This window comes from Solanum tuberosum, unplaced genomic scaffold, assembly GCF_000226075.1.
Source record: "Solanum tuberosum cultivar DM 1-3 516 R44 unplaced genomic scaffold, SolTub_3.0 scf00123, whole genome shotgun sequence".
Classification (NCBI taxonomy): Eukaryota; Viridiplantae; Streptophyta; class Magnoliopsida; order Solanales; family Solanaceae; genus Solanum; species Solanum tuberosum.
This window is the reverse complement of record NW_006239048.1, coordinates 658,635-681,762: the sequence shown is the minus strand read 5'-3', so window position 1 is coordinate 681,762 and position 23,128 is coordinate 658,635. Positions and strand designations below refer to the sequence as shown.

Here is a 23,128-nt window from a genome sequence, read left to right as displayed (position 1 = left end):
TTTTTCATTGCTACAGTTTTTTTTTTTTAGTTTGTTTTTCTTTTCTTTCATCAAAGAGGTATTTTTCGTTTCTATAATATTGGGAGTAGCAAAATGCTACTAGTATATGAAATGGCAATTAGTACTTTTATTTATCATCAAATGATATATGGTGCAGTGTATACAATATTCAAATTCCGAATATGAAAAAATTCATAATAGAAAGTACTTTTCCATAAGAGATCATACAATGAGAAAATATTCAAATTAATCAAACTCCAATACAGATACTATCAAAAATCAAATGAATGAGAAAATAATAAAAAAATATTACCCCCATTTGATCACTCAACTTTTCTTTTCATTATTTAATACAAAAATATCAGGTGATTTTTCATATTTGTTCTAACTTTAGTATATAGAGTTATCTAGTACTCCCTTCAATTACTTTTGATACTAATGCAACTAGGCTTGTCAATAAAATATTTCATTAGCTATTACTGATGAGAGATAACAAATATTTCATAAAATTAGTTGAAGTGCGCAAAAGACCAACCTCAAACACACAATCATAAAAAAAAAAGTGAGGAAATATAGAGTGTGTGCCTCTCAATAAAATAAGTACTAAAAAAGAAAACAAGAAACAAGAAAGAATGTTGGTTCTTTAGTGGTGACTCTCAATGAAGTACCTACTTTCAGCTTACTCTCTCTATACTCACTACTACTGCTACTCAGTACTGATTCCTTTCACACATACTGTGCCTGTAAACCCTGTCCAGGGACCCCCATTTCCCCTTTCCCCTTTCCCCTTTCTCCTTCCTTCCTTAGCTATCTCTCACACAAACACTAATCTTTTTTCACCTCTACCTTACCTCCATGGCAGAATCAGTTCTTGAACCTTGTACAACCTCTTATTCCTTCAAAGTTTCAATCTTTATCCTATTCTTCTTGATTTTCCCTTTCTTGAACCCATTTTCATCTGCATTTCCTCTTTCTTTTGATACTAATGCAACTGAGGCTGTCAATCTTGAAACAGAAGAGGACATGGGTTTGCTTTTGTTCTTCAAGTTACAGTTTCGAGAAACCCCTTTACCAAGCTGGGATGTCAATGTTCCTCTATCAAACTGGACTGGTGTTACCCGGTCTAACCAGACCGGACGGGTCACTGGACTTAACCTCACAAGGTTTAACTTGTCAGGACAGGTTCATCCTTGTTTGTGTAATCTTACTTTTCTTGAAACCCTTGTGTTGTCTCATAATAGCTTTAACAATTCAATACCTTCTTGTTTATGGAAGTTGTGGAGCCTTAAGACCTTAGATCTTAGCTATAATATGCTTACTCTTCTTATTCCTAGTACATTTGCAACAACTATGAGTAAGTTAATTGAGCTTGACCTTAGTCATAACATGTTGAGTGATGAAATCCCAATGTGGATAGGGAATGTCTCAATGTCACTTGAAAAACTTAACTTAGGGTTTAATAGTTTTCATGGGGATATACCTAAGAGCTTGTTGAATTTGATGTCTTTGAAGTATCTTGACTTGTCTCACAATAGTTTGATGGGAAATGTGGGTGATTTTAACCAAGAATTGGTCTCACTTAATCTTGAGTCTAATTTGTTATCGGGTACTTTGCCTTGTTTATATTCGTCAAGGGAATCACTTACACTTCTTAATTTAGCAAACAATTCGATTCTTGGAGGTATACCAACGTGTATCTCGAGTCTTGGGGGTTTGACACAGCTCAACTTGTCACGTAATGAATTACGATATGGTATCTCGCCTAGACTGGTTTTTTCAGAGAGGTTATGTTTGTTGGACTTGAGTTATAATGAGCTATCAGGGAAGATTCCAAGTAGGATTGTTGAGGCATCGGACAAGTCTGGACTTCTACTTCTTGACCTGTCTCACAATCAGTTCTCTGGTAATATTCCTGTAACGATAACAGAATTGAAGAGCTTGCAAGCATTGTTTCTGTCTTATAATCTTCTTGTGGGCGAAATACCAGAAAGGATTGGTAATTTGACCTATCTACAGGTGATTGATCTCTCACATAACTTCCTCACTGGCTCGATTCCTTTGAACATCGTAGGATGTTTCCAACTACTGGTGCTGATACTAAACAGTAATAATCTTTCTGGGGAAATTCAGCCAGTGCTTGATGCGTTGGATAGTCTTAAGATATTTGATATAGGAAACAACAAGATTTCTGGTGAGATCCCACTGACATTGGCAGGCTGCAAGTCGTTGGAAGTTGTTGACTTGAGCTCTAACAATCTCTCAGGGTCTCTAAATGATGCAATAACCAAATGGTCGAACCTCAAATTCCTCTCCCTTGCTCGGAACAAGTTCAGTGGATCTCTGCCAAGTTGGTTGTTTACATTTCAGGCTATTCATACTCTGGATTTTTCTGGAAACAAGTTCTCGGGATATATACCAGATGGTAACTTTAACACTAGTCCAAATTTCTACAACGGCGACATTAGGAAAACCATTCCTGCAGTACCATCAATTTCAGCTCGAAGCCTGGATATCAAACTTTCACTCATTGCTGATGAAACTAGTTTGAGCTTCAACTATAACCTGACAACCACAATTGGAATTGATCTGTCTGACAATTTGCTTCATGGTGAAATTCCAGAGGGTCTGTTCGGATTACATGGTTTGGAGTACCTTAATTTGTCATACAATTTTCTTAATGGTCCAGTTCCAGGGAGTTTAGGGAAGTTGCAGAAGCTAAAAGCACTTGATTTATCACATAATTCTTTATCTGGCCACATCCCTGAAAACATTACTGTCCTCAGAAATTTGACAGTTTTAAATCTGTCTTATAATTGTTTCTCTGGTGTTATTCCGACAAAGCGAGGTTATTGGAAATTTCCTGGAGCATTTGCTGGGAATCCAGACTTATGTATGGAATCATCTGGTAATGTCTGTCAAAGAACTTTGCCTGTAGAGCCAGGGAAGAAATTTGAAGAGGAAATGGAAGAGGGACCATTATCAGTTTGGATTTTCTGTATAAGTGCTTTAGTTAGCTTCTATGTTGGCATTGTTGTTTTATTTTGTTCATCTCGAACAAGAAGCTGTATTCTGCAAACAAAAAGTTTAGCAGGTTGAAAGTGATAAGTGATCACATTGTACAGCAACTTATGAATTGTATCATATAGCAAAACTGCTTCAAGCATATCTTGTTTACTAATCAGCCCTTCATTTTTTTTAACTAGTTAACAATGCTTCACGTTGATTTTAGTTAGTTGAATGTTATATTTCAAGATGCCTCAGAACAGTTGAATGTTGTTTTTCTGCTGTGTGATACTTTCAATGGAATAGTTTTTCTATGGCTTTGTCTATTTGAGTTGCTACACCATCAAGAACATGGAGGGTCTATAACCACCAAAGTTTTTTAGTATAACCATTTTACATCCAGAATGCATAGATCAATTAATTCAAATTCATGTTGTGTAAAGCCTGTTAAAGGGAAACCCACTCCTTACCAAATCATCGGTCTTCAAGATTCATATTCCTACATTGCCTCAATATATTAAACAAAGATAACCTTTTTTCGAGCTAGATTCCAAGCATGTGAATTATCTCATTATCAAATCGTTGGTCTTCAAGCATAAACTTATTATCTTCCTTTTGTAGTGCCATGGAATTTATTCCTTTCAAGTGTTGCAGAAAGAATTTGTCCTAATCCATGGAATAATTTGGTGGTAGTAGTGATTTAAGTAATAAAAAATTCTATGATGTATATGACAAAGTAGAAAGAAATAGATTCCTCACTATCAAGATGCTATCATGTTATACAATTTGGCAATAGAGGTCAAAGTTGCTATTGCAAAGCTGAAATAAGAACACAAATCATTTCTACATGAATTGCTTAGTATGTTACACAATTTACTTACTGTAAGGTAATCAATTCATTTCAACATGATACACCTTACTATCAAGTTGCTAGCACTAAAAATAATGGAGGCTGGTTACAAAGATGAATGTGAAATAAATAAGAGGGAAGAACAAGAGTAAAATAAAACCAGAAACTTCTTCTATGACACGCATATTCATGTAAGCAGGCTCAGCAAAATAAGAGCTGCAAGTGTGACTACTCTTTAGGCATTGATCTCTCTTTTGTTGCTTTGACAAGGTCAGCCTTGAAGCACCAAGTTCAGCTGGTAGGTAAAATCAACCCTACGAGTATGTCTTGTATTTGTTTTGGCTGCAGAAGCTAATATCTAATAGGACCATCCAAACTCCCTGATGCAAACTGACAGACAATGAAACAAACAATGCTTTAAAATCTTCACCCAGAAGAGCTAAATAACCACAAGAAAACATGTAAATTTTCCATGGAATGGATTTATCTCTATATTCATAAATATTCAAAGTGAATGAAATTTTCTCTCTATTACTTTATTAAAGCAGGGAGGGCTTCAAATAGCCAACTTGAAATCAGAAAATCTGCAGAGTGTAATATCTCAATTAGACTTATCTAACTGAATTTAAATAAAGACTCATCCTACAACTAAACTACTTATTGTTCTAATAAATCAGTAGTGACAGAAGTGAATATTCAACAGTTGCCTATATGCTTGAAATTTCTGTTTAGTGAAATTTCAGTAATATTTAAAATGTCTACTTTTTACTACTCCTCTGTCCCTAAGTAAAATTACTTGTCCATTTTGACAAATCAAGAAAAGACAAATTCTTTTTACCTATTATACCCTCAATTAATTAACTTTGAAAAAGGTAGAAATTTTTGAAAATCTTAAATTTTTAATTCATCCACTTCATAATTAATAGGGGTAAAATGGTAAACTCACTATGACAATTATTGTTCTTAATAGGTGTGTCAATTAAAAAATGGACAAGTAATTAGGGATAGAGGAAGTACTTTGTTAGAGACAATGCTTGTATAGTTTCTAAATATCGAGATTTTAATTTAAAGAAAATTAGGATTAATTCATAAACAGAAGGTTGATTCAGATGCCACGGTAAGTTACATCTGGTAAGACCTTACCTGCACCGCGCGTTTACGCCCGACCAATGAATGCAAGATATGTGTCTTTCATAAACAAAAGTTATAACTTAACCATGATAAAGTGATATGCATTCTTACTTTAATTTTTAGTTAACTAAGGTTAAAATGATTGAGTGGGGGAAAAAACACGGTGCAGGTAAGCATTTACTGTTGTATCCTACTCCTTGCTTGTAACATAAGAAATTAACATTTCAGTTTTACAGAAACGAAACGTCGAAACCTAACCATGACCATCATTACCTGCCGAACAATAGGATTAGCTGATGTGGAGAATTCATGAGTCATTCCTTGCCAGACGACCTTACCTTCATAAAGAAATATTAGCCTGCACAGAAGGAACCTCAAACTTTACAATGGTTTGTAAGATAAGCAACATAATCATGTTTAAAAACAAGAAGAATCAGAACCTGTCAACAGCTCTTTTAATAGTACTGTGTTGATGTGTGACAACAACATATGATGCAATCTTCCCAGGCTTCCCAAGTGCATCCTCGCCTGCCACGTGAACCGAGCGAATGAGATCTTCTACAACGGTTGATGCAATCGGATCAAGTCCAGCTGTTGGTTCATCATACAAGAGCACCTACTCAGCAATGCATATAACTGAGATTACTTGGTTAATCATGCAGTAAATATATTCCTAAAGTATTATTTATTTCCTATCAGACTGAAACCACGAGGGAACCACTGTAACATCAAAATTTGCCAATGAAAAAGAAAGAAGATATGTAAAACTACAGCGGCATGGTTTTTCATCAAAAACAAAAAATGGTTATATAGGGTATTCATGTGACATCATGAAGAAAGTAAAAAACAACTTAAACAAACAGCATCGCTTTATATCAAGTTATTCCATCAGGGAGTACCGGAAACAAATTCCATGAGGAGACATTGAGCACACCATATACTTCCAAGTACTTGTTTTTAAAGGACACAATCACCAATGCATTGCCCTTAGTTCTATTAGCTATATTGCTTTAACAATATGTATTCAGGCTAATCTTAGATGGAGAGACAGAAGCAGATCATAGAACAGGTACAACATATTAGTCCATCGCTTATGATTTTCACCCTGAAAGAATTTTCTGTGAGAATATGTGTGCGCACACCTTTTTTGATAAGTAAATTTCTGTCAAAGATATTGAAATGTGATACATTGACAAGCTCAGTAAGAACTGGTAAGGAACACACATGAATGGAAATTCCTTTCGACATATAGCAAGAAGGCTAAGAGACTCTATATTTTGAGAAATACTAGAACTTTGGATTACCAAGAGAGAACTTCATCAGACAACTTACTAAAATGGTTAAAGAAATGGAACTTACTAAAACATATAGTTTTCATAGTTTCTACTTTGTGATGTAAAAGATATTGTGCTGTCAATCTGAAAGTCAGATAGTTTTCACAAAACATGTTTTTTTGTCCCCTCTACATATTTTCCAACATACTTATAAACCTCAGAAAATCTCACCTTCCTCTGCTACAAACACTCACACAGTCACACTATCCTTAGCTTCTCCTTTCACTTCACTTCTCCATCACCTTCTATAACTATGAACACATTATGTGCCCTCATTTCATATTCTTGGTTTAATTTTTACTCCCTGACCCTGTGCTATGTAGGTGGTTGATTTGAAGCATATATCATAAATTCAAATAAAGAAGTCCAACTATTAAGCAGTTAATTTGGCTGCTGCACATAGTTTGTATCAATCTGAATTAATAATGATGAACCTTTTATAGAAATGACAGAAAAGGGGCTAAAATACCTTTGGACTATTCTAATTGGTACAAAACTACCCTCCATCTACCTTTTCGGCCCCAAATACCACCGACGCCAACCTTTTGGCCCTACTATGCCCTTGTTTTCAACGCGCCAAAATTTAATCCCAATTAATAACTTTATTTATGAAGTGTCGATTATCTACTGGTCACCCTATAATTAACCTAATTAAACCCCCCCACCCAGATCTGCCTTCACTATTTGACCCGACCGTAAAATGGTTAAGAAATTTGAAAAACTTATCTTTTTCCTTGGTGTCAAAATTATGTCAGAAAATAAACATTATCACCAGCCATAAGCTCCTGGGGACTGAGAACAGCAGAACAGAGGTGCTGAGAAGATGACCACCGCCACAGCTGTAGCAGCTCCTCCGTCTTTCTCTCCATCCCAAAAATTCCAAATTTTATCACCCAGACAACTTTCTTTCACCACCAATAAGTGGTCTAAATTGCCCTAAAGCCATGTGAGTTGTCTGTTAGAATTTAACCCTTTCCTCTGTTCTTCTTCAACTCCTCTTGTTGAAGAAGTGAAAGGGAATTGGCCTAGTAAATATGTGTAATGATCCTGAATTTGTCACGACCCAAAAAGATAGACGTGATGGCACTTCTCTCATCCCACAAAGACAAGTTAGCCTAAAATCCAACATGAAGGATAAATGCGGAAGTAAAACAGAATAAAATGGTATCATAATCTCAACAATGCAGAAACATAACATAACTCAATTATAACCCCCAAAATCTGGTTGTCACGTGTACAAGCCTCTAATTATTACAATAGATTTAAGAAGTACAAGTCTGAATGTCTTTGTTTCTAGAATAAAACATAATAAAAGAGGAAGAGGAGTCTGCCGAGATGACAAACAACTATCTCACAACTCTCCAGAGTAAGTTTTGGAACTAGAAGAGAAGAAGGAATAATCACATAGATCCGAACTAGTAACCTACACAAGTGTAGAAGCAAGGGGTGAGTACCAAACAACACGGTACTCAACAAGTAGACGATTAACTCAAAGTAAAGCAATATAGAATACTCAAATCGTAACCTACACAAGTGTAGAATCAAGGGGTGAGTACCAAACAACACGGTACTCAATAAGTAAATGGTTAACTCAAAGTAAAGCAATATAGAATACGGGTACTCCAACCAAACCTACACTACTACAATCTGCCCAACATGACAGTTGACATTCCATATAGCATGTACAACAACACTCCAACGTATACAAATCACCAATACAGAGTAATCATATTCATCAATCACAATAGGTACTCACAAATGGTAATGATGTGCAATGCAATGTCAATTATAGTGATGCATGTCTGTCCTAACGATACACATCATACTGAGACTCAAGCTGGAACCCATGGGGGACTTACAAGGTCCATGAATCTGCCGAAACCATTTCCCTTCGGCGTAATCATCAATAGATCTCATCACAACGTTTCCGAACCAATCAAATAGGCATGTTCACACAAATAATGATGAGATGATACTTTCAATCCATAACAACACAATCACGATACATTGTCAATAAAACAGTTCAAACCATCCACAACACATCAATATACCACCAAGTTGCCTTTTATCATTAGAGTCATTCATTATGAACATGTGACAACAATTATTAAATCCTTCACCAAATCCCATTACTCCCCAACACACACAATAAAGAAATACGAAATTCTATATGCTTAACAAAGGTCAAGAAGTCTACTTGCCTCAAGAAATCACTCTGGTACTTGAGTTTTCCCTTTCTGGTCTCCAAATCAACATAATCTAATCAAATAAAGAATTTGAAACTACTAACATCCATATCAAAGGTTTTGGAAAACAAGGCCAAACTGACTCAAAAACCCAATTCCAAGAACTAAGGTTAAATCTGAAAATTCTTGTAAAATCAAAAATTGGAAATCAATAGTGAAAACCACACCAAAAATAGAGTTGAAATCAATCTTAAATCACTATTTTATACAAGCTTTAAGCTCTTGAAAACCTCCAAACTTTGAAGTTCAAAATCCCTACTTTGATGTTTAAAATCTTGAATAATAAAGATTAAGGGTCACAATACTTATCCAAATATTTCATCTCAAAAAATCACCTTGAAATCACCTCTACCAAGCTTCTAGGGTTCAAAAATGGAAGAAATCACAGTTTTGAGAAAACAATTTGCCCGAGTAACATTTGCTCATCGCGATCACACCCCCAAAGTCTCGCGATGAGTAAAACTAGTCAATTCATTAAATTGATCATCGCGACCGCGACATAGGGCCACACGATCGCGATGATCAGAACACTATATTTACGCGATGAGCAAATGTTACCTGGGCAGAATGTTTCTCAAAATCGTGATTTCTTCCATTTTTGAACCCTAGAAGCTTGGTAGAGGCAATTTCAAGGTAATTTTTCGAGATAAATATTTGGCTAAGTATTTGTGACCCTAAATCTTTATTATTCATGATTTTAAACATCAAAGTTTGGAGGTTTTCAAGAGCTTAAAGCTTGGATAAAATAGTGATTTAAGATTGATTTCAACTCCGTTTTTGGTGTGGTCTTCACTATTGATTTCCAAATTATTTGGATAACATGATTTTACAAGAATTTTCAAATTTAACCTTAGTTTTCGGAAATGGGTTTTTGGGTCAATTTACCCCCATTTTCCAAAATCGTTGATATGGGTGTTATTAGTTTCGAATTCTTATTGTGATTCCTTATTTGATTAGATTGTGTTGATTTGGAAACCCGGTGAAAAGGAAAAGCTCAAGTACTAGAGTGATTGTTTGATTTCTTGAGGCAAGTGGACTTCTTGACCCTTTGTCAAGCATATATAGAATCTTGTATTCCTTATTGTGTGTGTTGGGGAGTGATGAGAATTGGTGAAGGGTTTGACATTTGTCGTCACATGTTTATATTGAGTGATTTTAATGATGAAAAGGGGAAATAAAAAAGCAACTTGATGATATATTAATGTGTGATGTGTCGTGGATGATTTGAAAGGTTATATTAATTCATTATTAATGATGTATCATGATAATGTTGATATGGATTGTGTATTGATATGGAAACCATCATATTCTCATGATTTGTGTGAACATGCCTATTTGCATTAGTTCTGGAACACTGTGATCAGATCTATTATGATTATTTTACCGAGGGGAAATGGTTCTGGCGATGCCGAGGGGAAATGGTTCTGGTGGATACATGGATCTTATGAGTCCCCCATGGGTCCTGACTTGAGTCTCAACGAGTGTGTATCATTAGGATAGACATGCATCACTATATTTGACATCGCATTTCATTGCATTGCACACCATTTCCATTGTGAACCTTGTGAGTGCTTGTTATGGACTTTGTGGTTGATGAATATGAAATAACGTATTGATGTCCTGCTTATGTTGAAGTGTTATTATACATGCTATGTGCTATATAAACTGTGAACTATTAAGTTAGGCTGATTTTGTGCAGGTTGTAGTTGTGGAGGTTCAGTTGGAGTGTGGGGAGTACTCATGTTGTGTATTGCTTTACTTAGAGTTAGTTGTTTGCTTGTTGAGTACCGTGTTGTTTGGTACTCACCCCTTGATTCTACACTTGGGTAGGTTACGCTTTGAGTATTCTATATTGCTTTACTTAGAGTTAGTTGTTTGCTTGTTGAGTACCGTGTTGTTTGGTACTCACTCCTTTGCTTCTACACTTGTGTTGGTTACGAGCCCGGGTCATCGTGATTACACCTTCTCTTTTACATTCAAGACTTACTTTAGAGAGTTGCGAAGTAGCTGCTTATCATCTCGGCAAACTCCTCTTACTCTTTTATTATGTTCTTGTTCTATTCTAGAAAATAAAGACATTCAGACTTGTACTTCTTGAATCTATTGTAATACTTAGAGGCTTATACTCGTGACAACCAAATTTTGAGGTTACAATTGAGTTATGTTATGTTATCCGCATTATTGAAAACATGTTAGCCTTTTATTCTGTTTTACTTCCGCATTTATCTCTTAAGTTGGGTCTTAAGTTGGGTTTTAGGCTAACTTTTCTTGGTGGGATAACACAAGTGTCATCACGCCCGTTTTTGGGTCGTGACAACATGTTCTTCCAGCTTCGATAAACCAAGAATCTATTTCGATTTTACCCTCTCCATGTATGACAAGTTTTCTGCATCAAATAGTGAAAAAGGCAGGTCGAATAGTGAAGCCGGATCCGGGTAATAGGTGGGATTTTTAATTAGTTAAGTTAATTATAGGGTGACCAATAGATAAGCAACACATCACAAATGAAGTTACTAATTGGGATTAAAATTTGGGGCGTTAAAAATAAGGGTATAGTAGGACATGAAGGTTGACGTTAGGGGTATTTGGGGTGGAAAGGTTGCTGGAGGGTAGTTTTGTATCAATTCAAATAGTCCAAGGGTAATTTAGGCCTTTTCCCTAGAAATCAGGATGCTAAATGATATTGATAAAGCTGAACTTGACTACAACGTTCTTTTCGAATAGTCCACTCTGTTACTATCCTAGAAGACTCAATTCCTAAAGCAGTCCAGCTGACTCATCCATCCATCATTATCTGGACATTGTTAAAAATAATTTCTCAACTTTGAATTTAAGGAGGCTGATTTCCAGGCTTAGAAGAGATAGAGGTCTATCAAGAATGCTACAATTAAATTGTTCAGTGCACCGAAAAGTTAAAAGACAGAAAAACTTTACTTATTGGGAAAAGGAAATACTAGAGTCAATTACACATACAATCCCCATTCGGACGAAGTTCCAAGTATTGAATAGAACTTCCTTCTTCCAAATCCGTGTAACAAATCGGATATATTTTCTCCTTATGCATTAACCTATTCTTTTGTATAGTAAAATTATTTCTCTTATTTCAGTGGATATGCATCAAAATCCTATAATCCCCCATTTAACTTCTTCAAATAATTTCCTTATACTTCCAAAGAAAAAACAAAATAAAAAGAGGAAGCTTACATAAGATCAAAACAGTAGACTTTTGCTTGGTTACTTTGTAGCTTTTAGTTCCAATTTTTATTTTGTTTGTGCAAGTATATTATTTAAAGAATACAAATAACATGAAAGGAATAAAGTCACGGCTCTGATGACTTTAGAAAAACAAGAAGGTAGTCTGGTATAAAACCTAAAAAAGCAAAATTCATACATAATGGGCAAATATTCTGAATATGCATATTGCAACGGGATTCTTATGAACAAAATATGAAAGAAAAGATGTATATGTAGTATTTGAAACCATATGGGAGATATGTGTTAGACCTACACCCTAAAACTTAAGCGTAGTATTCTTAACACGGTAAAACAAAACAAAACAAAACAACCAACAAAGAAAAGACCCAAAAGAAGACAGAGAACTGCACTTTGAGAGAATGTGAGCACTTCTTACTTGTCACTATATAAAGAAATGAATATACAAACTGTGCATCAACACATCAACATAGTCAGGATATGTGCCGCAACCCCTTTTTGCATCACAGATTTTTGTAAAACAATTGAAGTTTTTTATTAAAAAACATAGAGCCCTGCATCTTTGAGCAAACATGAACACTTCTTAATTTTCACTCCAGGAAAGGTATGAATATATGACTGTGCGTCAATACATATACGAGGATCAGGATACATCATAACTCTTTTGCATTACAGATTTTTGTAAAACATCGACTGATAGTTTGTTTAATAAAGAAGCTATCAATAAATATAACAACATCAACGACACCTCAATCCCTAACTAGTTGGTTGGCTATATGAATCCTCACTAACCATGTCATTCCATTTAGACTTGTGGAGATACAAAATCTGTACTGCCAATGGGTACGGCAGAAAACACTTATTGACAGTTTGAGACTGACAATCAGCAGTATTTGCAGGTATCCTTTCCTTTTGGTTGCAAATTGCACTGATATCATCTTTATGGAGTAGAATTCATCAAGTCAAATTATCATTAAACTTGCCTGGAAGATCAGATGTGAACTTAGTTTTTCTTTTTCATCTAGTATGACTATGAACAATAACAATTGGACATCCAACCTTTTACTCTAACAATACAATCAGAGTCCAAAGAGTAAGTGTGAACTCATCTTAAACCAACTGCTCATAGTAAATGCTCTCCTGATTACAGAACTATCACGAGGTTCAGTAAAGGTATTTCAGAAGAATGGGAGCACCTCAAGTTCATAAACATCACATCCCTTGGACAATTAATTCAGTAGTGCTATATCCACATAAGTTATCCATTTTCTCTTTTCTTGTGTCATTTAGACCAACTTTAAGACTGAAGGGAAGTGGATAAATCCTTCATTTCAAAATATTTTTACCAATTCAGGTTCACAGAGCAAGCATGAAGTTAAAAATAGTTAACTAGATTACAGCAATCCATATAGCAGAATTACAAATGCTAGCCAAAACGAACTGATGATCATGCCATGAAGCACCTGTAACATACCTCTGGCTCTACTACGTCTTTGGTGGTATCAAAAATTATAGAACGAGCTAGAGCAACTCTTTTCTTCATACCACCAGACAATTCCGAGGGTAATCGGTCTTCAACTTCCTGCATAGAAATAAAACTGAAAATTGGCATCTATGGAGAAACAATCATCATAAACAAATTACTATAATGATGAATCCTCTATTCCCTCTAATTCACTCTACCCAAAGAACAGAAGAGCCAAAAGCAAGGCATTTCCCTACTGAGAGAGAGAGAGGGAGATCCTGACGTGATAATGCAAATAGCAATTTCAAAGTTAAACTATTTTCACTGACACACTATGTTGGAAACCTGGATACATTTATTAATGAAAAAAAAAATAGACATCGTTATCATAAATATGTCCATCATTGCACATACCTTCAAACCAACAGCAGCTAAAGTTTCGGTTACAAGCTGTGCAATTTGATCCTCTGGCATAGCTGAATTCTCATATCTAGAATTCCAAAGAGAAGATCCAGTTAATCTACGTATAAACTGGATTTTCTTAATTTTAATCAGTATAGCTAACAGAAAAACTTCAGAATTCAGTAGAGCTGAGAATATCTTTTCTTTTTGGGATAATTAAAGCGTTGAGAGTATCTTACAGCAAGAAACCAACATTTTCACGAACAGTTAATGAATCAAAAAGCGCAGCACTCTGAAACACCTGTTATGGGGATGGATATGTTCATAAGATTACAAAAATATTCAAGAAGCATCTCCATAGAACAACTTTACTGGACAACATTAAAAGAGCTCAGAACATGTAACTTACTAAGCCAATCCTAAGCCCAGAAATTTCCTCATCACTCACTAATCCATTACGCAGTTTACCTCGGATTAAGACTTCCCCCTGCATTCAATGAAGTCTATTAGCAGAGATAGATAAAGGTATCAAAATTCAAAATTTTCAGAAATCACACAGCTGTATTTTGAGACAAATACACAAGCCACAACAGAAACATAATGCACACATACTTTATCAGGAGCAAGTAGGCCAGCCATTATCTTTAAGATTGTTGATTTCCCTGTGCCAGAAGGCCCAATAATTCCAACAGCCTCACCATGTCTGATCTGTACCAAAGGGTAAGAGTGGTGATTAAAAGTTGTCAGCACTTCCACCAAATGCAAAGGACGAGAAATCATGAACATAGAACCTAACACAGGTACGGAAATTAGAGCAATCTATAGCCAACCATCTTTCATTCCTCAAGTGAAGTTTCCTAACCTCTACCTTTATTGCTCTTACAATCATAATCCATAGAACTTCTAACAGAAAAATTAGGAAGTACCCCAAATTGCAAGACCCAATAGCTCAAACAAATAGAGAGTTAAAATAATTAACTTCACCCTGGGGAACTCGTACTTCTCACAAACAATTCATGATGAATCTACTGGTTTATAGCACATATGTGTTGCACATCCTTATAAGATAGATCTCTACCTCAAGCAAACCTATGCAAATCTTATCAGTAAGGCAAAGATTGCATTCAAAACAGTTTCTAACAACATAAGATGGATTTGCATCAGGCACAAGTAAGAGAGAAAACAATATCAGACTAGCAAACAAAGGAAGAAAAAGAACCTTTTGACCAACCTAAGAAGTGGGAAGCAAGGCATGTAGCATTCGTGCAGGGGGAATGTGAAAATTCTAGCTATTTAGTGTCAAAGCATAGAGAAAATTATTCATTATATCAACTTTCCCATCATAAGATATAAGTAGGAAATGATTCACTACAACCAATCATTGTTTGCATGAAAGCCCCCGATATAATATCAGTCGCTGAAGTAGAATAGACCGGAATTTAAATGCCCAAAGTGCATACAAGCAGTTGCAAAAGGAAATAAATGAAAGTTCACCTTTAAGGTCACACCTCTTAAGATATGCTTGTCGCCAAATGACTTGCACACATTTCTACACTCAATAAGCACATCTGAGTCATCCTCAGGCTCTCTCAACATGCTCACATTCTCCGATTTAACAGATTCCTGTTATTCAAACAAGACGGAGAGCAAAATGAAGGTAAATACAATAAACTAGGCAGGATTCAAATGTTTTCACCATCTGACAAATGCAAAGCAACTCATCTATGTCCTAAAAACAGAACACATCCAGAAGACAATCATTTATCTGGAAAAAAAAATTCTAGCAGTAAAGTTTTAGTTAACGCAAAGGTTCCTCATTGATAATGGTGTACTAAAAAGTGTCATCTAATGAGATTCCAACAAAGCCGCAAGCAGTACCTATTTACAAGTACCAAAATTTAATAGGTATCCAAGAAGAGTTCACCAAAACGGAAAACCCAAAACTACATGCTTCTTTGGTTCCTTTAATGTTATTATGCCATAGACTCGACCACTTGAGCCAATCTTAGATTGGTAACTCTCTCAAGTGCAGAGGAGATCACCAACCTAGGTCATGGACCTTCTTGATCACTCATTGACCCTACCAGGTAAGTAAAGTGTGCTCCATGGTAGGACTGTCTTTGGGCATGAAATTAACTCTAACACTCTAGTGGAAGAGGTTTTGACTTAAGAGTATCTAATAAAACAGATACTATTAGCAACTTTTGCAATGAGAAATCAAACCTTATCACTGATTGAGCACCATGGCATATCCCAACTCAACCAGTTACAATAAGAATCCCTTATCTTTATTTGGAACTGTCCCAGACCAACGTAGAAGTCCATCCACATTCCCCTTAGCTCACCATTGCTTAGTATGTATTTTGCTTACTCAGAGTTCTTGTCTTGGCCTTCTACTATTTCTCTTCTGCTTCTTGTTCTCTCTCTCCAGCTGGTCTTATTTCGGTGCTTAACTTTTTAAGATTTAGTAAGATACCCCACTAGATATGGATATTTTCAACTTTTTCTGGAATATTACTGCGGAAAACTGTTTGGACATAGAATTGTTACAAATACTTTCTCAGAATTCGAAACTCCAAAAAAGTTGTTTTCACAACTTTCACTCTAAATCACTGACAAAAATTCAAAAACAATTTCAATTTGTATTCATGTCCAAACACAACTACATATTTCAAATACCATTTTCAACTTCTTTTTCCAAATTTCACCAATGTATATGTCCAAACACCCACTAAATTATGAAGAGCGACATTCTTTTTGTAACATACTAACAAAGGAAGTAAGACAAGCAAATTGAAACGGAAGGCGCACGTTGATTTGTCCATGAGATCAGCAAAATGTGATAATATTTCTGATTAGTGTTTTCTTAATACATAATAAAATTTTTGAAATAGTATTTCTGATTAGTATTTAAAAGTAGTAGTGGTGAAAATTAGGGGAAAATGTATTACATCCAATATGAAGGTAGTCTTTCTGCATTTGATTGAAAAAAAAAATTCCTATGTTTAAGACAACAATTGCTGGGAATAGCTCACAAAGAAGGAACTTTCACCAAATGGAGTCCGAAAGAGATGTGTGCCAACAAGGCATTAGCATTATGGAACCATTAGCATGAAAAGATAGACATTTCTACTTTGGCACTCCAACTTATACTACATTCTCAATACTCGACCACCTTGCCTAAGAGAACCAAAAAATCCACCGCGCACAGTGATTTCAGTAACTACCTCAATCCTACATGATTCATGAAGCTCTGCCACATACTACTAGTACTGTAGCTATCCCAATTCATATGGCATTCTTTCTATTTTGGATGGCCTAAGATATACTACGCCATTCTATTTTTGTAAAAGTTCCATAACTCTCAAGCATTTAAAATCATTTAACTATTCAAATTTTCACTTTGATTTGATATTTTATATCAAACTAAATTATGAGTCATTATTTTCTTCTTCTATAGCTAATACAATTGAGTCGGGGGTTTATTGAAAACAACATCTCTACATCACCTCTGAGGTAGAGGTAAGGTCTGCGTATACATTAACCTCCCCAAACACCATTGTGTGGGACAACATTGGGTATATTGTTGTTGTTGCTATAGCTAATACAATTATAAAAATCCAATTGTACATCCTAAACTTTTTATTCCATCAAATACCACAATATAAAATGGAATGAATGGGATACTACAAAGAGAAAGCAATGAAAAATTGGGCTAGCCTCTAGCATACGCATAAGAAACACATATGTGGATTACAAAACAGAACCCAAAATAAAAAATCTGGATAATTGGACGACCCAAAATCAATTCATTATGGTCTTACACTGAATTTTGTATTGGGAACCCGATCAGAATCAGCAGCTTTGTAGTCCCGAGGGGGTGCAACACAAGCACAAACAGTCCATTTATCCTTCCTATTCGTCAGGGGACGCAGCAATAATGGCTTTCCTAAATCAAAATTGGGAAAAAATGTTTTCATGTAGCTAGAAGAAGAAGAAGAGGCGACACTGTTGCTTTTGCAAATGCTGACAGCAGGTGACATAACAGAACCCACAAAAGAAACCATTGAGTTTCGCCAAACAAAACCCACTTTGGAGAATTTAAGATGGGAAATTCTGGCGCTGACCCAGATCGAATTTGGACTCAAGAACCATGAAATAGATCGAATTTCAATGGAGAAATGATATTGGTCACTCTCAATGAAAAGGAAGACAGGACATGTAGTGGCTTGAGAAGCACTGTAGAATGTTGGGAGGAAGAAGGCCGAAAGCTCCTCACGCATACGTGGAGTGGGGTGGGGGTGTTTGAGGTGTTAACTAAAAACCCAACTATACCAAAAATGAAAGGCAAACGACTTAGTCGGTTTGGATTGACTTATTTTAGATACTTTTAAATTAAAATAATTTTTAAGCAGTTTTGAAGTATTTGAATAAAGTTAAAAAGTGCTCATAAACACTTATTTTAAAGTCAAAATAACAAAAATAAACCAAAAGTCATAAGCTAGGAATCCTAGCTTATGGCTTATAAGTCATAAGCCAAAAGTCAATCCAAACAGACCCTTAAATATGTCATCGAACATTAATAAAAGACTCATTTATATTATTCGTTAAAAATGTAGCTCATCTACGTTATTTTTGTTTGAGAAAAAAGTTCTTTCATGTCATTATTTATTAACTGAAATGATATAGATAAACCAATTTTGTAATGGATGAGTAATGACATAGTTAAGCCTTTTCTCAAAGTTTGATGGCATATATGAACATTTTTCCTTTCAAAAATTTGATATAATTAATGACGTGATCGAATCATAATTGACTATGTGTAAAAAATAATTTTGCAAAATCAAAAATATTTTTTAGTTAAGAAATAATGGCATGAATGAGTATTTTCTCAAACGACAATGACATAGATGAACCAAACGTTTAACAGATGACATAAATGGGCTCTTTCTCAAACTTCTATGGCATATTTGAGCATTTTCCAAAAAATGAAATTATATGTATGTGTTGTATATATATCATAATTTTTTTAAAATAATTTTATTGTCCATATTAATTTTTTGCCCTTACATCTTCATTCTGTGTATGGAAAAACTCTCAAGAGGGATAGACCCCATTGGCATCTCCATGTTTGGGCCAAAATTTTCCCACATTTTCTTCGCAGATGATTTTTACCTTATTCACTAGGGTAAATAAAATACTATCGAACCATCAACAACATCCTTGAAATGTTCTGCAAAGCCCCTAGTCGAAAGTTCAATCTAGCCAAATCAAAAGTCATCTTTTCGTAGAACTGCACCCTTGAGAACAAGGCCATGTGCTCTGCCATCCTCAATATTAAGGCTAGCAATTCTTTTGGCGGGTGCTTGGGATTCCCCATTTTCCATTCTAGACTTGTCCATGGTGATTTCCAAGACATCAACGATAACATGCAAGCTAAGTTTAGTGGATGGGAAATCAACTTTCTTAATATGACTAGAAAGAGTTATTCTTGCAAAAGCTTCACTAGGAAACATCCCCTTCCATGCCATGCAATATAAACAACTCCCTGCAAAGACCCTCAACACCATCAATAAAATCTGAAAGAATTTTGTTAGGGGAACAACCTCTGATAAGAAAAGAATGCACCTATAGGTTGGGATATCATCACTAATGGGAAAATGATAGGGAATTAGGTCTTCATAAGAGTGAGATTAAAAATAAAGTTCTCCTTACTAGTATGGAGAATGTATAAGAGTCCACACCACTATGGACTAAGATCCTCTACTAAAACCCTTCCATAATGAGAATTTCACCTATGACATGAACATTGTTTTTAGGATTTGGAATGACATCAGAAATGGCTGGGAGGTATGCTTAAAGGGATCTCGATGGGTGGTGAATAATGGAAGTAATGTAAAGTTCTTTGAGGATAATTGGATTCTTGGGTCGAGATTCATTAGGCAACACATCTTTGGGCCTTTTAATAGAGAGGACCAATCTACAAAAGTGAACTATGTCTTCAACAATGGGACCTGAAACCTCAGCACCCTTTTTATGACCTTTCTTAAGGATTTCCACAATAAAATAACTGATAGTTTTATCCCCTCAACTACAAATAAGGAGGATACTCTCATCTACAATATTGCTATTATTGGCATGTTCACAGTCAAAAGTGCTTACAACCTCGTCGATGCCATGAACAACACTGACACTAAAGCTACAAATACCAAAGATCAAAGTACTAACTTCTCTTGAACTTGGAGGATAGAAGTGCCAAATAAAATCAAAACCTTCATCTGGTTGCTCATTCATGATCGATTACCTACTAGCCAACATCCCCACAACATTAGTATTAATGTGGATCAAATTTGTAAATTATGTGAGAGTGGGATTGAAAATATAGACAACATTTTTTTCACTGCATAGAGCCACCTCCTTTCGGCAAAAAACTGTCAATGCCAACAACTCCATTGCGAGTTTTGACTCAACTAGGATTAATGCAAGGAATTGGAAAGACACTTGGGATGTTATCAAAGGCAAGGAATTCAACAAATGGATATCATAGGGAAATATCAACTCTGTTTGCATACAAAGTCTTTGGATTAACAGTAATGACAACATGTTTAACAATAAAAAGCAACATGTCCAGCTTGAACACGTTATTAAACAAGCTACTGAATTCAACCTCATTATTGCTAAAACAAAGATGCCAAGAAACATTAAGATGGTTGTCCATATTAAATATAACCCCTAAGCACAAGGAGCTCTCAAGCTTAATATAAATGGAGTCGTTACTCTAGATCCCGAAAAAAGGGGCATAAGTGGGGTGTTTCAAGACCACACGGGTAAATAGGTGAAAAGGCTTCACCAAAACTTGTGCCCACACTACCACAATTCAAGCAGAACTGCTAACTATCCTTCACGGATTAAGAGCAGCACTTATGTGGAAAATCCAACCTCTTTAGAAGTTAACTCTGACCAGCCAAGTCTCTAGAAGATAATCTATTTCAAATTCAGTTTCTCATTGGGAGTGACTTCGGAAAGATCTTTGGGAAAGACTTTTGGAAATTCATTCAACACTGAAACAGGCTGAAATGTTGAGGCCTCGAACCTAGAATCCTTGACCCAAAACTAGATGACAAATCCAATCATTAGAAATCATTTTCCTGGCCTCAAGGTAAGAGACCGACCTAAGGATGCTGAATTACTACCCTTCCATTCTATGACAAATTTATTGGGAACTAAAACTTAATGACTCTAGTTCTATAGTCGACCGAGTCATAATAAGAGTATAATCAGTCCATGTCAATTATGATATCAAAATCAAGTATGTCTAACTAAGAGGTGGTTTTCTAAGAAAAAAAACTAAGGCTGGCAATTTTCGTCCATTTAGCTAAGAATGATTTACCGACTTGAGTAGAGACTAAGAAGGTTCTAATAAGATCTCGGGACTAACATCGAAGTTCACAACAATCTAAGGAGTCACGAAGGAAAGTGTGGTTCTTTGATCTAATAATGCATAAACATCAAGATGAAAGACATATAATATACCAATGACTACATCAGGGGAATCTTCATGATCCTTTAGAGTCTGCAAAACATCTAACTTGTTCTAGCGTTGATCGCCACACACATTGAATGAGGCACCCAATTGAGTCACGTGACTTGATGGAGCTATCAAAAGGTTGACCTGAGTCTCCTAGTGAATATGTTTTGCCACTTATTGGGGACACTAGGCACTCCCTTACTCCATGACCTGAATTTCCACATCCAAAACAACTACCACTACCAGCCATACACTCTTTTAGATGGTTCTTAACACACTTCTTACAAACTAAAAAAGACGACCACTAACACTTCTATGGACTTAGAGCCTAGTGCTCTATCCTTATTCTCCTATCGGAATTTGGGTACCGCGACACTAGTAGAGGATGAGGCTAGACCTGAAAACTTCTACACTGCCTACCCTAGTCCTCTTACTCTCCCTCTCACCTTTCTTAACGTTCTCTTCATCAACAGACTGAGCATGAGTCATCAATCTAGAGATGTTTATCTACTTGATCAACATAGCAGTCTTACACTCTTTTACCATAGTCTCTGTCACCATAAACAAACTTACTCATAGTGGCCTTTGGATCAACCATCATAGCTGGAGCATACTTAGAAAGCTAAGTAAACTTAAGAGAATACTCTTCATAGTCATATATCTCTTCTTTAGATTAATAAATTATTGGACATTGGCTTCTCTTAACTCAAGTGGAAAGAATCTATCCAAGAGTGCATCCACAAACTTGTCCTAACCAGGCAGCCAACCAACTAAACATGCATCAACACCCCCATTTACATTTCATTGTTTGTACCAAATTTTAGCAGGTAAAACATTTAAGTCTGAAATCTCAATTAGAGTGACACTTATAATCTGAGTGATTTTCTGAATACCATCAATATACTCCTAAGGATCATTCTCTACTTTAGAACCATGAAACTCAAGATGATTCATTTGAGTAAAATTCCAGAATCTTGTTGCTATAGTATTTTTATTTGGGTTGATTGGAGCAACAACTTAATGGTTGACCTGAGCGGTCAAAGCTTAAGCTGGCACCCGAAAAACATCCCTAAGACACTTGTTCGTTTAGAGGGTATGCTAGAGTTGGTGGTGCTTTCTGATGTAAATGCATCGAGCATGGATTAGATGTAGGTTAAATAAAGTTAATTAAACTCTATCTACTGAAAGCATGAAAGAAAGGAAGTATTTCCTAAAAAGTTTCATAACCTCTATTCATAAATATGGTGCACTTCACACCAATAAATAAGACTCTACTTAACAAGGCTTTTAGAACTTTATATTTGATACTCTAACACTAAGTTTGTCACAATCTAAGCGTACCCGCTAGCCATAAAATATTGTTAAGAGTCACAAGTGACCCCAAGCAACCCATGGTGATATATATATATATGAATTCCCTAACTTGAATGTTAAATTACTAGAATCCCCCCAACTTTAAACACCCAATTTAGTGTATATTCTATAATTTATATTATATTATATTTATTCGTTCTATATTATATTAAAAGCTGACTCCTTTTCACATTGATGGGTAGTTACTTCTCCGAAGGGTTGTGACTTTTTCAACGAGTTATGACATTTCTGAATGATTGTTATTTTTTTGAAGGGTTGTGACTTATTTGATAAGACACGATAAACACATTTTCATACTATAATTTGTTGTTTATAAATAGAGGGATTTTCTCACATTTTTAATCAACAAAATTTGTAAATTTTCTATTCCTCTTTTTCTTAAAACAAGAAATTTTGTGAGAATTGTTCAATTATGCAATTGCAATATTTTTTGTGGATAAATTATACAGGTCAACAAAAATTGATGCAACAAGGAAAATGAAATAACTCAACTCCAAGTGAGAAGACTATCTAGATAATTAATATGTACTCATTTTCATTGCCACAAATATACTTTCGTAACAACTTCTACTTAACAAGAAG

At 35.4% G+C, this 23,128-nt stretch overlaps 2 protein-coding genes across 3 annotated transcripts; one reads left to right on the top strand and one right to left on the bottom strand.

Moving 5' to 3' along the window:
* The first annotated feature begins 622 nt into the window (after nucleotides 1-622).
* LOC102604628 (leucine-rich repeat receptor-like protein CLAVATA2) lies at nucleotides 623-3,255 on the top strand. Its single transcript, XM_006350336.2, has one exon. The coding sequence runs from the start codon at nucleotides 856-858 to the stop codon at nucleotides 3,094-3,096; it is 2,241 nt and encodes a 746-aa protein (XP_006350398.1). The 5' UTR covers nucleotides 623-855; the 3' UTR covers nucleotides 3,097-3,255.
* Nucleotides 3,256-3,780: 525 nt separating this feature from the next.
* Nucleotides 3,781-17,939, bottom strand: LOC102604192 (protein TRIGALACTOSYLDIACYLGLYCEROL 3, chloroplastic). Of its 2 annotated transcripts, XM_006350335.2 has the most exons (10): nucleotides 17,469-17,939; nucleotides 15,139-15,267; nucleotides 14,257-14,352; nucleotides 14,054-14,131; nucleotides 13,884-13,945; nucleotides 13,657-13,732; nucleotides 13,252-13,359; nucleotides 5,425-5,600; nucleotides 5,258-5,342; nucleotides 3,781-4,243 (listed from the first exon to the last, which is right to left on the bottom strand). In XM_006350335.2, the coding sequence occupies exons 1-10, from the start codon at nucleotides 17,925-17,927 to the stop codon at nucleotides 4,205-4,207; spliced, it is 1,308 nt and encodes a 435-aa protein (XP_006350397.1). In that variant the 5' UTR covers nucleotides 17,928-17,939; the 3' UTR covers nucleotides 3,781-4,204. The 2 variants fall into 2 exon arrangements, with proteins under 2 accessions (XP_006350397.1, XP_015165544.1); XM_015310058.1 differs by lacking the exons at nucleotides 3,781-4,243; nucleotides 5,258-5,342 and having other exon boundaries at nucleotides 5,457-5,620.
* Nucleotides 17,940-23,128: the final 5,189 nt, after the last annotated feature.

Bases quoted from the DNA above. Each gene is read 5' to 3' on its own strand.
- LOC102604628 (XM_006350336.2), top strand. From the start codon at position 856: ATGGCAGAATCAGTTCTTGAACCTTGTACAACCTCTTATTCCTTCAAA.
- LOC102604192 (XM_006350335.2), bottom strand. From the start codon at position 17,927: ATGCGTGAGGAGCTTTCGGCCTTCTTCCTCCCAACATTCTACAGTGCT. The intron at 14,353-15,138 runs GTGAACTTTCAT...CCTTTGGTACAG, and splicing joins TAAGAGGTGTGACCTTAAAG to ATCAGACATGGTGAGGCTGT. The intron at 13,733-13,883 runs GTAAGATACTCT...TTGGAATTCTAG, and splicing joins GAAAATGTTGGTTTCTTGCT to ATATGAGAATTCAGCTATGC.